Here is a 17,494-nt window from a genome sequence, read left to right on the forward strand (position 1 = left end):
ACTAGAAAGAAAAAGGGGAAGACCAGAATGTTTTACACCACAGAACCCTTAACAACAGGACTGAAAAACGTATTTTTAATTCCCATTAAAAAAAAAGCACAGAAACTAGTGTATCGAAAGAGGATTTGATTCAGAAAGATTCTGAAGTAATCTGGTTTAGAGACCCTTTAATATAGGTTAAGCTGAAGGACACCATCAAACCCTGTGTAAAAATGGCCCCACTTGTTCTTGTCTGAACAGGCATGAGGGAGAGTGAAGCCCAACAGATGGGGCAATTAAGTGAGGGAAAGATCTCATAGCCACATGTGGGAGTGCCAGATACATGATGATGACAACATTGCATATGAACTGGTAGTGCACTGTTTTGCTTTTGTTAGCAGACGCTGTCAAAACCCAGGAAACACCCAATCGACAACTTAGGTTTGACAGTGATATTGCTCTCAGCTTATTTTCTTTCCACATTAAAATGTATATGGCCTTGCAGGAAGAAAGATACTTGCTACACAAATGTGCCTCTCCCCCTGCATCCCCATATTTCTGTTCACATTAGGATGAGAGATCCTTCAGCTTCCATTTCAAGTCTCTCCCTGCCTATGGGCACAGCCACACTGCAATCTTCATGCATTGCACAGAGAAAAATGGGTTGGTTTTACTAGCAGCAGCCTAACTGCAAAGACATACAGCTCACCTAGGCTTATTTATGTTTTGGTGCAAAATGAAGTCTGCCATACTATAATCTAGTGTGCAGGTGCACCACCCTTTGCTGTATTGCAACAGAGATTATTCTAGAATTTACTCAAGGTTTACCACACCAAGAGCATAAGAGGACACATTATTACCTTCTGACATAAAATAAGGGATCCTGAACCTTCCTTCAAGAACTCGTTGCCTCAGTATGGGGAGTGTTGGTCCATCAAAAGGTAATGCTCCACAGACCAAAACATAAAGAACTACACCCATGCTCTGTAAGAAAGATAATATTAATTTCATTTTTCAAGCTACAAGCAAAGTCTCTGAGGTTGGCTAGCCAAATCCTGTCACAGAAAAAATTAAAATTAGAAAACAGAAACAGGAAATTTATACAAAAAGGAGTTAGATTTCTGAAGATCCCTAAACATTAAGAACACTCCGCTAACCCAAAATGGCTAGGCTTGCAGTACCTTGTGCTGATAAGCAGGTAAGCTGAAGTGTAATGGGTTAGAGACTCTGGCTGCTAGCAGGAAGCTCCACGCAGATGACTGAATGATACCTGAAAAGTGAGTCCCAACTTCAGGTGAGAATTAGAGATACTTTTCATTAATCTCAATGTTGTTCAAACAAAAACAAACCTCAGACAGCAGCCGCTCAAAATAAGAAATTGTAACCTTTTACACTTACCAATTTGCAAAAGCCTGGGTAAGAGGCACACTGGTAACTTCATGAACAGTCAGCTTCAGGGGAACACCAACTAATAATTCTGCACTGCTGTGTGAAGTGCTGAGCATGAGGGATTATTTAATATGAGCAAGAGGAGACAATCTGGGCAAGAGCTGTCCTCCAACTGCCAGACTCATTTTCAAAAGTATGCAAGTTAATTGGCACTGCAAGTGGAAATAGTCTTGCAGTATATGCCAAAAAAATACAGCACCACACTAGATGAAATAACCACACCAGACCCTCATGCCAATCAGCTGGCATAGATAGCCACAGCACTGGATTTCTCAAGGGGAAAAAGCAGTCATTCAACAGTCACCTTAAAACTTTGTAAATACACAGAGATTTTAAAATTTAATATATATTTTTAAAAGTCACTTTCTTCATTCCTTAACCTGCCAAAAACTGAACTGTGCATTGTTGCATTCCTCCTGCAAGCTTAGCACTTTCAGCAGCCCTATTCTGTGATTGGATGTTGCAATAAGACACAGAATCCTTAACTCATCTCGGAAGATAAGTGAAGATGATGATTTTATCTTAAATATAAACACATGTGCACTTCTCTGTGGGCAGGCAGATTCTGTTAATGATTTAGGATCTTAAATATTTAAAGAATATTCACCAAAGTTCAGAGATTCACTTCTGACATTCAAACAGTGCCTGTGCTACTTGAAACAGTAAGCAGAGCTGAGGTCTACTGTATGTCTATTTACCAGTTACTAAAGGTTCAGAAAAGCAGTAGCCTTTTTAAAAAAAAATAAAAAGATCTATCTAGCTACATATATACGTGTATGTATAAAGAGATACACATGCATACACACAAATATATCTAAACCACAGTTTTTATTTGTTAATGCAATTAGCTTAATTTAAATTAGATTAGCAGCTGAAAGGTGACTTTCCATGAACTGCCCTGTTCATATGACAGGCTCTGACCAAATTGTCAGTGCCTGTGTTGTTACGCTATGTGCAATGTTATCACCACAAGCCTGATTCCAGAGCAGAGAGTGCCAAATCGTACAGTCTCTGGTTGCTTTAGGGTTTGAATCCATCATTGTTAGTACCAGAATACTAAAATTAAAAACCAACCAAACAACCCCCAAACAAAACCAAATTAGGAATGAAAAGCAGTCTCTGACCATGCGTGAAGGGTGCACAGAACTTCTTCAGTTTGTTTTAGTCCCTTTTCCATTGCATGAGTGTGTGTTGCGCTCTCTATCCTCTTCCATTGGAGTAGTTAGTACCCATGGAGACACACCGATTGAAAAACATGCCGCATTTGTGGCACAAATGTGCTTGTTTCCAGCTCAAAGAGCAAAGCAGTCATCATCTCTATGTTTCAGTGGCTCAGAATCCCTTTTAACCTCATCAAGAGCTTACAGCCTTACAAGTTCAATTCCCACTTAACACACAAGAGACTAAATGCACTGAAAAACACCAAGTTCATGCATTCAGTCAGGAGAGCTTTTGGAGGAGCTACAGTTTTTCCTCTAGTGGGCTAAACATACACCTACAGTGTATATTTAATAGCCAGATAGGTAACTTCAATTCCATTCAATGTTAAGAGGTATTTTATGACACTCAAGAAATAAAGCTGAAGAGGAACAGCTTGTCTGCAGCTTAAGAAAAATCAAAGACAATTCCTTTGTTACAGCTTCCTAAAAGTTGACTTGAATCCAGTTAAAAAAAAGAATAATGATACCCAGATATCCAGCTGGGGTCCCTCGTATTGCTGTCCTTCAAAGACTTCTGGGGCTGCATATGGTGGGCTTCCACACCATGTCGTCAGAGGCTCACCACTCTTATAGAAATTTCCAAATCCAAAATCTGTTGAGAAATTAAGCGGAAAGTCACTCCAAACTCCAGTTGCATGACAAAGAATAACTGTATGCATGGACTAAGCTCGAAAGCTCACTTTCATCTATGAAGGGCTCTATCACAAATCCTTTTATCAGTACTCCCACTGAAAAAATTTATTGGGATGCTGACTGTCCTATACTGCTATTTTCATGACAACTACATAGTTATTAAAACACTCTGCAAAACTTCACAACCTGTAGGAGTTTTGAGTAAACTTCTACCAGTTTGTTAAATCCAAATTTATAAACAGCTATCACTAAAATTCAACAAACAGAAAATCATGCATATATAGGAGCTTATTTACTTGCCAAGAGATATCTGATATTTCATGAGTTTTCTTTAGGTGCTCTCTAGCCTTGGATACACAACATATTTTGACAACAAAAGCATCAACTTTGGAGATGAGAGGAAGGAACTCTGCCAAAAGCAACAAGCATGGGAAAACACAAAACCTTTTGCTAGGAAGGAAACTCTGCTACTGGGATTGTCTACAGCCCTTTACAATCTACAACTGAAATCTACCATTCCACAAGTAAGCAATTCTTTTAAATGTTTCTTTTTATGACTTAATATGGGACCAGACGTAGGTCCCATGGGACTTCAGTATTAGTCACCATTTGTAACAATCTAGTAGTGAAAAGCAAAATGACAGCCACTTTTGCTTAGAGACATAAAGTCAGATAGAGTCTGATACAATTTTTTTTTTTTAGCTTCCCTTGTTGCTGCTCTCCTAGGTTGCCTTTTTTTTTTTTTTACTAGAACAATACAGCAACCAACATTAATATTGAGGAAGCTGGCTTAATAACTGAACTGAAACTGATTATTTTAAAAATGCAGAATTTCAGGTGGCTGCTACCACTCCCTGGTGCTTCAATCTGTGGCTCTCTTGCCTTCCACTCCACTCTTCCCGGTGTCTTTGTAGCTCTTCACAGCCAAGATCCTCCAGTTCCTCTTATATCCTGCCATCACTCTCACTCCCTTTGTTTAGTTCATACACCATTTGCTTTAGAATTCTTTACTCTTCCTGCCAGGATCCTAGTAGTCCTTCCTACATCCACTCAGATACCTATTCAGAATACACTCCTTCCATGACACTCCTCAGTATTAATATACAAGGCTCTTTATTCATCAGGCTTTTAATAAAAGCCATTAGAGCACAGTGTTTGGATACACCTGTTCATACCATGCATCAAAATACTTGCTCCACTGAAGTCTAGTGGAGTTTTTTCATGGAATTCAATGAAGCTAACATTTCTCCCTGTTGCTCCCAGCATTACTGCTCTGTACTGCTTAGTTCTCTATTCCACTTGTCTTACAGGCCACCCTGTATGTTCTCTCTGACAACAAATGCTGTTAATACTAAAGCAAAGAAGTTCTCAAGGAGAGAGATCCAAATATTCTTTGGATTTATGGCTTTCAGGCAAACTGGCTTCAATTCACTAACTGGTCAGCTGTATCTCCGAAGGAAATACAGAATGGAGCATTGGCAAGTGACATGCAAAGACTGTCAAGCACTGCAACATTGTTTACGTTCGTCACTGATCTACTCCTGTGTGAACAATGATTTAACTGCTCCCTGCCACTTTTTCCACACTGGAGTAAACGATGCAGTAGAAGGTTACAGAAGGTGTTTCTTTTCTTAAGGTGATAATGCCTTTACCCTTGTAGCTAACCAGGCTCCTGCAGAGTAATACTGCATGCTGGTGTGACTCAAGGAATCCTGTGAAAGTAAACAGTAGATAAACAGTAATCAGGCTGTTGATTTAGTACTATCAAGCACCGAATGCCTCAGAGGTATGTTAATACAATGCGGCACTGATCAGTAGATAGCAAAACTGATAAACACTGTGGTTAGCAGACACAGTACAGGCACTGCTGGTACCACTCCATTTACTTCTATTTGTACAGGTTGTGTTACTCAAAGGAAAGAGCCTGGCTCTCTCATCATACATCATGAGCTATAAAACCACAAGAGAACCCTCAGAATCAAAGCAATACAGAGATATTAAACAAAAACTTACCAGGCTTAGATAAAGTTAACCTGGAGTTGTTTTGGAGAAGCGGCATGGAAATTGAATCAGACTACTTACACCGAGCTTAACAGTAAAGGTATCTGGTTGCTTTCCTAACAGGACAGGAGAGCTCCAGCAGTTCTTTTAACAGAACTCTTCCTGCAACATACATCAAAAATAAACATAGGTGGAAGAAGCAGTTTTGGGAACACCAGAACTGAAGTGGCTTTTAGAGCATTTTTTTCCTTCTGTCTTCCAAGATTTTCCTTAGCAGGTAATAAGTATAGAATAGTCTGGGTTGGAAGGGACCTTTAAAGGTCATCTAGTCCAACCCCCCCTGCAATAAGCAGGGAGATCTTCAACTAGATCAGGTTGCTCAGAGCCCTGTCCAACCTGGCCTTGCATATTTCCAGGGATGGGGCATCTACCACCTCTCTGGGCAACCTGTTCCAGCATTTCAACACTTTCATTGTAAAAAAACTTCTTCCTTATATCTAGTCGAAATCTACCCTCTTTTAGTTTAAAACCACTCCCCCTTGTCCTGTTGTAACAGGCCCTACTAAAAAGTTTGTCCCCATCTTTCTTACAAGCTCCCTTTAAGTACTGAAAGGCCACAATAAGGTCTCTCTGCAGCTTTCTCTTCACCAGGCTGAACAACCCCAAGTCTCTCAGCCTGTCCTCATAGGAGGCATGTTCTATCCCTCTGATCATTTTTGTGGCTCCTTCTTCAACTGTTTCCACAGGTTAAGGCATACCACCCACTCCTTTAACATCTATACATGAACCTGCAGGAATGTTTTTGCCTTTTGAGGTTCCTGCTCTGTCAAATTTGGTTATGGGCAAGCTACAGGTTCAAAAGTTATCCGAGAAACATACACAAACAGCATGATCTCGTAGGCCTTTTGGCTGATTTCATTAATTCTTTTAACTACAAGGTCACTAAAGATTTCAGCAAGAAATCTACAAGACTTAAGAAAGAGATTTCAAGTCTTTGTGTACCACTGGTTAATTCTTATTACAAAGACTGTCTCTTTAATACCTTCCTTATCTCTGCTTCCTTACTGCACCATGCTGCTGACTCTCCATTGTGTTAAACAGTACCACTAATAAAAGCAGATATTTTCAGTTGTCTTTAATGAAATGCGCTAATTAGTAATAATATAGAATCAAGACTATGCAACTATCCAGCTCTCAGTATGGAAATCTCTACAGTCGGTAACATGCACTGTAAGGTAATAAAACCAGTCACTATTCCATTTAGCAGCAATTACTGGAGGACATTCATAATACAAACTGGCCTTTTTTACATACCTTGTGTTGCTGGTCCATTTGATTCAGGTATGTAACTGCTAACTGTAGGTCAGCCACAGTTACACACACACAAATCAATGTCATTCTGTCCTCATTTTATCCTTTTTTCTAAAGATCACTTGTGGTAATCTTGAAGGAACAGCTAGACAGAGCAATCTAAATGTCTAACCTCAATTAGACCAGTTCTCAGCGGTGTTCTTCCACAAAAAATGCATCTTTAGAAATATTTTGCAACATACATAAAGCAGCTCTTTGTATTTAGGTATTTCAAGGTATTGATTATGGAATTTGTGTCTCTTATGAGGGGTTTTAGGGTGTGAAACAGCATACCACTTTTACAGGTGAGGACACTGGAACAGAGAAGTTAATAGACTAGCCCAAATTCAAGTAACAAATCAGTGACTGATCCAGGCCAGGGCGAAGCACAAGTGCCTGGTCATTCTTGAAAAACAAATAGAAACCAGTCACACTCTGCTGAAAACTTTTGCTTCAACATTTCTACAGCCTGAAATTCGATGCTGTAATTCTGCTGTAAACTTTCTGCCACCTTTAATGTACATCACATACTCTGGGCACATCTCAGTCCAGTGACCCAAATACATCAGGGTATAAGGAGAAGCGCCAAGTCTCATTTCCTTTTGTAAGCATTGGTCTTACCTGTTTTTCCCTCAGTTGTAACTATACAATCCAATACTCTGTACATACTTCAATCACTGTCTCAACAACTGATCAGAAATTGCATTTTCTTTTAAATAAGCTAGTCATTCTGTGAAGTCTTATTACAGAGACTTCTGATTTTGCTATCATAAAAGACCAAGTCTAAAAATAAGCAGGATACTCCTATCAGGCTAGTCCATGATTGGATGATAAAGATACTGGCTTAATTAGCAACAGCAACAAGGTCATGTTGAAAACATAGGAAAATGGGCTGCATCTACTTTCAACTACCTGACCACACACCTGAAGCTTCTAGGTCTAACCTAGAGCCACCAAAAGACTGCTCTTTATTTGTCTAGACCCCTTAAAAAAACTAGGCCAGGGGCTGAGCCCATTACAGATAATTCCATACTGGGCTGTCAAAAACTTTTCCTAGGTTGCACTAACCCTGCAATTATCCACCCAGAAAAACCTCTAATTTGGATCTGCAGGTATCCTGAAAACTCAGTCTTGCTTCACAAACAAATGAGCAGGTAACTGCTCTGGCTCCTTGTATACTCCAGGTAAAGTCCAGTAACTCTGCTGCAATGACAAGAGCTAAATCTCTCTGGTGCCAGTAACTCCCAAGCCATTCTTGTAATTCTTGCAGGAAAAAAAAGTATCCGTTCTTTATCTGTCCTGGAAGTGATCCCAAAGTGCCTCAGTGCAGCTACACAGGACATAGTCCCAGAGACAGCTGACAATTGCACAAACAGTAACTGCACCATTTGCTGCAGGAACCCTTGTGTGCAGATAAAACCTAAGCATAGGAGTAATTTTGGGACACCCACTTCCAATATGCAGCAGTGAGAGTATGGAATAGAATATTAACTGCTCTTTTCTGGAAAGTTCAAAACACCTGTTGAGATGGGATTTGCAAAGTCCTTATAAAGGGCTAACAATAATAGCAACATGTTAAAGTCCATAGAAACTTGGCATGTCAATTCCTCTACAACAAAAATTCTGCAAGGATTCAGGTCCTTAACACTCCATGAATAAGATCTGCTTACAGTAATTCAATCCATGGAACTCTTCAGTGTCACCCACAGTTGTAGAATTAATCCTTTTTACTTGTAATCTCAAACTAACCATAACCTTTTTTTGCATTCACACAAAGCAGGAATAGGTGTATCTCTCAGATCCTTGCAGTTTTACCTTTTTCCCTTCCTCCCCAAAATGCTTTTGTTCCGAATGAGTAAATCTGTTCTAGGAAAGCTGATTTGGTCATTAGATAGCCTTGTCATCCTCCCTTCAATACTAGAACTACAGGACTTATCTGACATCAAATCTGCTAAAATGATCCTAGTGATAAATAAGGAGCTGCAGCCCATGGCTTCAGTTTGGAAGAAAAAATTCATGAGAATCTACTGAATAAAGAGGATGATCAGAGCCTTCAGACTTAAGCAAACTGCTTGGTAAAGGGACTCTGGGGCATAAATAACTTCAAAACCATTATACTTCATGATTTATCTTAACAGATTTGATTTAGAATCACCTTCTAAGGCAGCACAGTAGTATTTGGTAGATCAATTACTTAAAAATCTGACTAGAAATTTGAGGGCTTTTTAAAAGATAAACTCTAGTTCACATACGAATGATTGAGTTTGCTGGAAACAGTGACTGATTAAATCAGATCTACAATCACTATAGCTCCTTAGAGATTTATGTATCTGTGTCCTGACTGCTAATGATGAGTTGTCATTTTTGTGATGACATGTGATACTCTTATCCCTCATCTATTTTTGCATTGTCAACAATCAGACTGGAAACTTAAGACAGACAAATATTTAAGCTTCATTCTACCCTTTTAACCCAATGTCCCTAAATTAATGTTCTATTCCAGATAATTAACATACTTTGTTACATGACAATATCTTACACTACTCTAAATAGCTGGTACAGGTGGAACTCTCAAGAGGTTGAATCCCCAACATCAGTCCAAGGTCACTGTATTAGCTCAAAGTCAGAAAATCGGATACCCAGTCTCACACCAATGAACTTTTGGGACTTGTTCATAATCATAGAAGAGCCCCACTGCCTACGAGTAAGAAGGCTATGATGCCAGAAAGACTATTTGGAGGTCAAACTACACGCAAGATCCACAAGTGTCATGTTCTGCAAGCACACAGAATGCCCAGCAGTTGCATGAATGGTTACACAATGGCTTCCTGGCATGTCACCATACTCTGGAGGTGCATACGGCCAAGGTCAGCTCAGATTTCAAATCTACATAGGAAACACTGAATATAACATTCATGCTATCCTTCCTTTTACATCATCCTCCAGTTCTGAAACAACTGCAACTTCAGCTGTAATAAGAGGGCGAAACAACAAAATCTTCTACCAAAAAAATCCCACAATTGCTGTATGTCATCTGCCTTTTTCCTATCACAGCTAGACTTTTGTTGTGATTTTTTTTTATTCTCTTTGAGGAGACTTTTCTTCACACATAATTGGCTTGGCAACCTTGATGATACTTCAGGAGACATGAAGCAATTTCTTCTCTCAGAAGCATTCTGCCATCTGTGTAGGTGTCATTAAATCTGATCTCTCCCTTGACTTATCTTGAATTTGTCATGATTTTCAACATCCTCTTAGTACTGCAGATAAATATCAATCTTTATCTCGGAACTACAGCTCCTAATCAGGTGCCACCCTCAAATCTTTGTACCAGATTCACAAGTACATGTACATATATTTGTAAGCATAGCTATAGAAAGCATGACCTGCTTGGAAATACACAAGACTGCAGTTCCTAAGAAAGTGAAACTCTTTGCCTATCCAGACTGGATTTAAAGTTAGCTCTTTAGTAAATGTGAACATGTGGAAGCCACTTAAAAAAGAAACATGAACAAATCTGAACAGCAAAAGACAGAACAGAGTCTTAAGTATGACTGATCAATGTAAGAGAAGCTTCAGGTTTACGTTACAATTAGGATTTTTGGTTTTTTTTTACTATTATCTTTACATGCTTCATTTCATAACGCATAATAGTTTTATTTATGGTTGCCAAAAGTAGCTCAAGAGCAAGGACATCTTAGAACTGAATATAGCATGATCCTTGCAAGGCTGTTACCTTTGCCCCCTATCTCAGCAATAGAATTACAGAACTCACACTGTCGAGGCAGTGCTTCACTGGGTGGAACAGCAGCAATTTGCTTGCTTCTGATGGTCTTGTGACAGCGTAGATGATTAAGTTTTATCAGGCAGATCCATGAATGAAAGGTCTGTAAATTGATACTAGAAGGAACAGCCAAAGATGCACTCTGTATAAGCACTAAGACAATAATACTAGCTGCTGGGGTTTGGGGGTAGGGACAAGCACAAGGGGAATAGGCTGCAGAAAATGGCCAGCCTGGTTTACTCTCCCTGTCACCGCTAGATGGATCTGACAGAGTACGGAATTCCTGATGAGTCTGTGTGCCTTATCTAGGAGTATGTCTTATAAACCTGGAAAATGGTTCCTTCTTCTGTCTTTGATCTGCAGTTCTAAAACGTTCATTTCTTCCCTTTTTCATGGGCAGGGAACACCAGTATCCTTCAAGTTATGAATTTCTGCTGAAAAAAATAGCACGCATTGATAATATAAAGGACAGTAAGAGCCAGATACCTACTAATTCATACTGAACTTTTTCATGTAACATAGAACTTAAAAACAGTGTTGAATATTTCAGCAATCTGCTCTTATCTTTAGAAATCCAATTATATTCTGTTGTTGGACAAAATAATTACCCATGCAGGGAGATCAACGTTATTTGTTAGGGTACATAAATTATTATGGTTACCTCTTTTTGTTTCCATTATGCTTTCTACGCTTATATCTTCAAATGACGTTAAACCATTTCTTAAGAACTCAAGAATTGATAACATCCATGAAAACCATTTCAAAGAAAAAGTTCAGGATTTAGATAGGATATTGGATGCTTGGTCCATTGGGCTTCCTCAATTTTTAATTATTGCACTGTCAGTTTAGTTGTCCCACTTTTTGGAGTGTTAGAATGGCCAGGATTCAATTAAGACAAAACAATCGCTAGTCTCTCATTCTCTCTTCCCCCTGCCACCTTGTTTCTACTTTGCAATTGCTGATCTACCATAATCATTCTGGATCAAAGGTAATAATTTTTAACCTAAGAACACTGTTAAGATTTCTTATTCCAGAGAAACAGATTTAAAGAACATGACTGATATTTAAGGGCAAAATGTGCCAGTCCTCAAAAAAACATATGCCAGCCACAGAATTCTAAAAGGACTGAAATTGGACTCATTACCAGAGGACTGAGATTATATAATGGAGCGATGTTCTTAACATTTGCCTGAATCTGCACGTTAAAAAAACCCAATCATTTGCAGCATTGTGTTCAGTTGAATAAACTCTGTCTTTGTGCAATCTGCAAATATTGGCTCTCAACATTTGCAGTATTTTGTTTCTCAATCTCATTACCCCCTTTAGAAGAATCTTGAATTTAGAAGGTATAATTTTTTGAACATACATCATTTAAATGGAATCTGTTTTCCCATTAACAGACTAAGATTTCAGACCAGTTAGCAATTTGAGAAATGGAAGCTCCCTGCCAGAGCCACTGCAACTTCTGTGGTGCATCTAGCAATATGAGGTAGTCTCTAATTTGTACAACTAAAAATCCTTTAGAAGGGATACTAGCTTCAGAGCTATAATTAATCCATTCTTCTAAAATTACCAACAGAATTCAATCTGCCTGGCTTCATAAAAGCCACATGGATCTTTTGTTATAATAGTAATATGAGCAAAGGAGAGATACTGAGCTACTCAGGAGAGACGTACTGATAAAGGAAAGGTATGAGTGTGTTAGAAACAAACCTGACCCACTTCATGAACTGAATGCTGATCAGCCAGTTCTGACGTCAATGCATATTTTACTGTCCACCAGCAAGACAAACCAGCACTACAACCTACTTCAAAATAACAGTCTCTCCTACCTGATCTGGTTCAAACACAGTAGCTTTACCATCAAGATGGCATGATTTCTGCAGACATCTATAAGGCATCTTAATCTGGCAGTTTTGTGGGGCTGGAAGTATACAGAGAAAAGCTCACTATTCCATCCTCAATTCAGAGCTGTATTTAATTTTCACACATGCGTGGATATTTCATTGTACAGACAATGAACAAGTTTTATTTGATGACAGCATAGCGTATCAGTGACCAGTAACTGAAACCGAGCCTTTATGATCCCTTCAAAAACCAGCAAAATGTAAAGGATACATGAACAATCCAGCTATTGACAGGGAATAACTTCGAGAAGAACAAAGGTTTACCTTGCTAGTGCTAAAAACAAATTCAACATCAAACCTGATGGAGATTGCCTGGTATGGCATTCTTCAGCCACAACCTTCTCAGTGGATGACATTTTATCTGATTAATACCTTCTTTTATGTTACTTATGCTAAAATTTAAGTTTGAGGCTTTTGCTCCCAACTACCTAGCATCTTCTAGAAAAGTCTATCAAAGCTCTCACCTCAAGATCTTTATGCATCCTCCCTTTCTTGTCCAGTTACTAAGACTGAAAACAAAGATCCTTTGAATTATATCTATCCTCTTCCTTTTAGAGCAATATTAACACAAAACTATTAAATTTCAGTCCAGCCTCCTTGTTTAAGCATAAAAGATGGCAGTCTCATCAGCTCACAGTTTTAAGAACACTAATTTTTTAATCTTAAGTTTATTCTCGTAGCTGAAATACAGAGGTAACTTTGTGCACGTTTCTGAATTTGACTAAAAATGTTGTATTCTTAAACAGTAAAAGCTCAATAAAAGTTTTAGAAACATCAAACAAATCAAGAAGTCCGCTGGAAGTTAGGAAGAGCCTGGAATGGCCACGAGTACCTATGTGGATTCCATAGCTGCTTGGAGTGATCAGCAAGGGGCAGCCCTGCACATAGTGCTGGGGCCCAATGCAAACACTGACACTGCAGAGCTTTCTGTCAAAATAATTCATCAGTTACTGTGTTGTTTTTCAATTCCTAGGATTAATTTGAATTAGAGAGTAATTCTAGCTATCAGAGGTGGGATCCTGGCTGCCCTGTGTTCTTCCACAGTTTGATAAATGAACCACTGGAAAGAGACTGTTCTCAGGGATCTGCACAACACCAGATAACTCCAAAATCACTGATAAACTGTTCTGTGGAATTCATCATCTACCTGCTTTACAGAGAAAAATAAAACAAGTGGCTCAGCACAAATCAGTACGAAGTTTCTAGCAGTCATAACTTTCCTCCAGCTACTTTTTCACCAAAGCTGCATAAGGGAATTGCTATCAATCTTGACAAAGATACATGAAAGAATCAGACTGTATGAATCACCACCAATTATTGTGACCATTTACATACAGTTCACCTGTAATTAACTTTTTGTAATACAGAGGTAGAACACAAGAGCAGCTAAGAGGAGGAAAGAGACAGCAGCAGCTGATGGGATCTAGTAACTACCTTTTTTTTTTTAAACTACCAATATTTTTATTTGAGTCCCTGGAGAACCTATGCACTGAAATTCCCCATGACAGAACAGTTCATGTCTCTAACCTTTCTTCGGTTAACGGGTCTCCTGAGATGCCTTTGAAATAGTGTTTTTGTGAGTCTGTGTCACGCTTGTACTGCAGTGTTCAGGGAGGCAGGGAACTTGCATCTCCGCAGTGCTAAGGACATCCATGAAAGGAATACCTCTGAATACGGCCCCATTCCAGCACAGTTGAGGCCCCTGACGAGTTCTGAAAAACTATGCCAGGCTGAACGTGACAAGCTACAGTGCAAAACACTGACGTGGAGGAAGAGAAATTAGAAGGGATGGAATGTGGTGGTGGAAATGGGGAGAAGAGCAGCTGATCAGAAGACGAGGAAAGAAAGCACGCATGAACAACAGCACAAAAATTCCCTTATATTTAGTTCAGTTACTCATAGTAAATGAGGTCCATGTGACTTGCCACCCTTAGACACAGTAATTACTGAAGCCATACGTTGTCCTGGTAGATACAGTTGTATGTCTGTCATAAATCTCCAGGTACTATGATTGTCAGTAGCTGCTAGAAATAAATGCAAGTTTGAAATCAGGAAAAGTGAAAATACTCTACAAATGGTAGTGCTGATGAACCCACTAAATTAAAGCTCAAAGTACCAAAACACTTTCACTATCAAATTCACAGCCTTATTACCAACATCTGTGAGCAAACAGTGCAGGTGTCCCTGTTAGTCTTCAGAATTTTGAGACATCACCACAAATTCAATCTCAATATTACTAGTTATTATACTTGGGCCACTTCATTATAAAGTCCAGACATCATCTCCATCCCAAACTGTTTCTTTAGCCTTCTTCAGGTATCAAATGTCCTAAATAAGAACTTATACCAGAACCGCATCTTCCTGCTACAACAGTTGCAAAACCCTTTTACTTCATCTGATGATAGCTTTTAGTATTTTTACAGTTTAACATTAGTACAAAAGCCCACAACAGAATATAGAGAAAATTAAAAGATAACCATGAACAGTTTAATATCAAATGAAATGAAAGAGGCTACTGCAAAAACTCTGCTATTAATTTATATAAAGTGTTAAATAACAATTTTTACAGCTTTTCTGAACCTGCTGCAAAATTCCCACACTGAGATGCTAAAGGGCCATGAAATACAGAGAACATGCCAAAGAGCAGATTAATAGGCTTCCCTCTCTAGCTTCAGAGAATTTGTTTTCCACACTGTTCCTTCTGCCAAAAAAACCCACCTTACATTCAGATTTGATAACAAACAGTAGCCTAATACTCTTATGAAAATCACGGTTCTGGAACGCACATAGCTGTACTTTCCTTTTCCTCAAATTTGATTTATCTGTCACCTAACCTTTCTGTAAACTCTTAAACCATGTGAAAAAGATGCTAGAGGTGGAAAGGTGGTGGTAAAGGAATGAAGAAGTGAATATTTTAAATGTACAGACAAAATCAAAGGTCAATACAAAAGCAACAAACTTATCCAGTATCTGAGACAGCTACTCCATTAATACATACATTGATAAGAAATCCTTCTTATTCCATCAGCAAAATTCCATTTCATAGACACGGATAACCTATGTTGTTGGGGTTTTTGTTTTGTTTTGTTTTTTTTATAGCAATGACTACAGGTTCCTTTTCTCTGAGTTTAAAGAGGATAAAATTCTTGCTGAAGAAATAATTTTCATCTCAAAGGTGAATGCTCATTTTAAAAGATTGTGTAGATTTCTCGTTCTGATAAAGATGACTTGAAAGATTTAAAAGACTTTTCCTGAGGGTGAAGTTAATCCCCAGTATTCATTGCCCAGTCTTCCCAATGTTTGCTGTAGTATTGCAGAGAAAGAGTCAAATCTTTATGGCACAGATGCTAACCAGTTAAACAGGTGTTAACTTTTCCTTTTAAACCTTTAAGGACATTGTCTTTGTACTCCATAGACAAAAAGGAGTGCATCTTTTAGAGAGCTGCTGGCACATTTAATACTTTTCTGCAATTTTATCCTTACAGAAAGCATTAAAGATCAAGATACATTTTCAGTTCATCCATTTCAGAAATGCCAGAGGAAATTCAAGGGTAAAATAATCCAGCAGTGATCTACAACTCAGAAATGTTTTATCCCTTTACCTTTCTCAGCCTGATTGGCTATCTATTCACACTTCTTTCCCAGAAGTAGGAAGCTTACTCCTATAAAAACCAGCTTCTTACAGCAATTGGCCTTCCTTTCCGGCTCCCATATTATTGGTGACTGAAATTCAATAGTCCCCCAAATGAAGATGTTATCTAGCTTTACCATTTCAAGTGTCACTGGGCTAAAGTCAGTATGGAGGAATTCATGGAATTGTAATGAGTTGACAACTCCCAAAATGATTTCCTTTCTAGCAACATCTGCTGTGTCTAAATTTATAATTAAAATGAAATCATGCATGCAAAAAGAATAAAATCAATAAGCTTCCATTTTGAGTTTTTCTAATGTTGAAAGAAGTTATTTGATCAACTCTGTTTTAACCTGAACATCTGGCAGCATTATATATAAGTTATGACACCCACAAAAAGTGACTATAACTCTAAAAATCATTTCCTTTTTCCTGAAAGTATAATAGAGTTAATCTAGGAATTATTTTAGCTACATGTACTGTGATATCCATAATGCAAAAATATTACATGTATTACTACTCTGATTTTCTGTACCTTAAGCACAGCAGGATATCCTAGGCAGCAACAACTGAATTACTGGAATGGCCTTCATAAAAATACGGTGTTACTGAATACCATCTATATTCTGAGTACCTGCTATTTTGATATTCATGTTGTTGTCAAGCAAAAGATTTTCAGCCTTCAGGTCACGGTGAACAATCTTTCGACCATGGCAATACTCCACTGCTGAGAGGATCTGCCAGAATTTGCGCCTGGCCTCAGACTCACTTAGACGGCCATGGCTGGCGAGGTAATCTGTTAAAATAAAGCAGGTTTAAATGGATTAGACAACAAGCAACAACTCCGAAACTAAATAATTTATCTCAAATAATTAGCACTAGGAAACTCAAAAAGTATTTCAGCCAATCCCAGTTTTCACCCTCCCCTCCAAAAGAATGGAAAAAAGAGTAAGAAAAAGCTGCTGTATAATGAAACTCTACTCTCTGTTCCTTCTTTTATAGTTACCTGACTAGTCTGATAAATATTTTCATATAACACAACTCCTATGGAATGGGTAATACTTGGAATAACTGGCTTCACCATCATGAGGTAATTAAAGCTTTAGACTTTTATCAGTTCATGCAAGCTTCACTCCACACTTCTCCCCCTGAAGCCTCAACAGAGGCTGTGTGGTGGCTAAAAGTACCCATCAGGTACCCATCCTGACCTCTGTCTTCATTGCATCACAAGCAGAAAGAACATTTTGTTTTCATATTTGATTACGTTGTAAAAAATGATAGCTCTGAAACTGAAGACTTCATTTATCCTCAGGAACAAAAACAAGTGAAGCAGCAGCTGTGTGAGTCTTGACAGAAACAGCTTCTAAGGCCGATTCTATTCTTTCTCTTACGAGGCATAAAATCAAAGAATCAACTGTTAGGATGGTTTCAGAATTGCCCTCACCATCCTACAAAGAATGCAGTTAACGGCCAAGGCATAGCAAATGCATATCAATATTGTACCCAGTGATCACAAGCCAGGGCTGAGCATATACACACG

General features: G+C 38.6%; 1 protein-coding gene and 1 long non-coding RNA gene across 5 annotated transcripts in view; both read right to left on the reverse strand.

Annotated features, from left to right (window-relative positions):
• The window catches only part of SIK2 (salt inducible kinase 2), a 63,584-nt gene that overhangs the window by 17,917 nt on the left and 28,173 nt on the right, over positions 1-17,494 (reverse strand). For all 4 annotated transcript variants that reach the window (XM_069787993.1, XM_069787992.1, XM_069787991.1 and 1 more), the window contains 3 exons: positions 16,589-16,750; positions 3,116-3,240; positions 840-963 (listed from right to left, as the gene is read on the reverse strand). In XM_069787993.1, coding sequence (XP_069644094.1) covers positions 840-963; positions 3,116-3,240; positions 16,589-16,750 — 411 coding nt within the window. The remainder of the gene's footprint in view (positions 1-839; positions 964-3,115; positions 3,241-16,588; positions 16,751-17,494) is intronic.
• On the reverse strand, positions 12,377-13,995 carry LOC138686181 (uncharacterized). The gene is made up of 2 exons (XR_011325540.1): positions 12,662-13,995; positions 12,377-12,621 (listed from the first exon to the last, which is right to left on the reverse strand). It is a non-coding gene; the product is annotated as an uncharacterized lncRNA (long non-coding RNA).

This window comes from Haliaeetus albicilla, chromosome 7, assembly GCF_947461875.1.
Source record: "Haliaeetus albicilla chromosome 7, bHalAlb1.1, whole genome shotgun sequence".
In the NCBI taxonomy this organism is placed as follows: Eukaryota; Metazoa; Chordata; class Aves; order Accipitriformes; family Accipitridae; genus Haliaeetus; species Haliaeetus albicilla.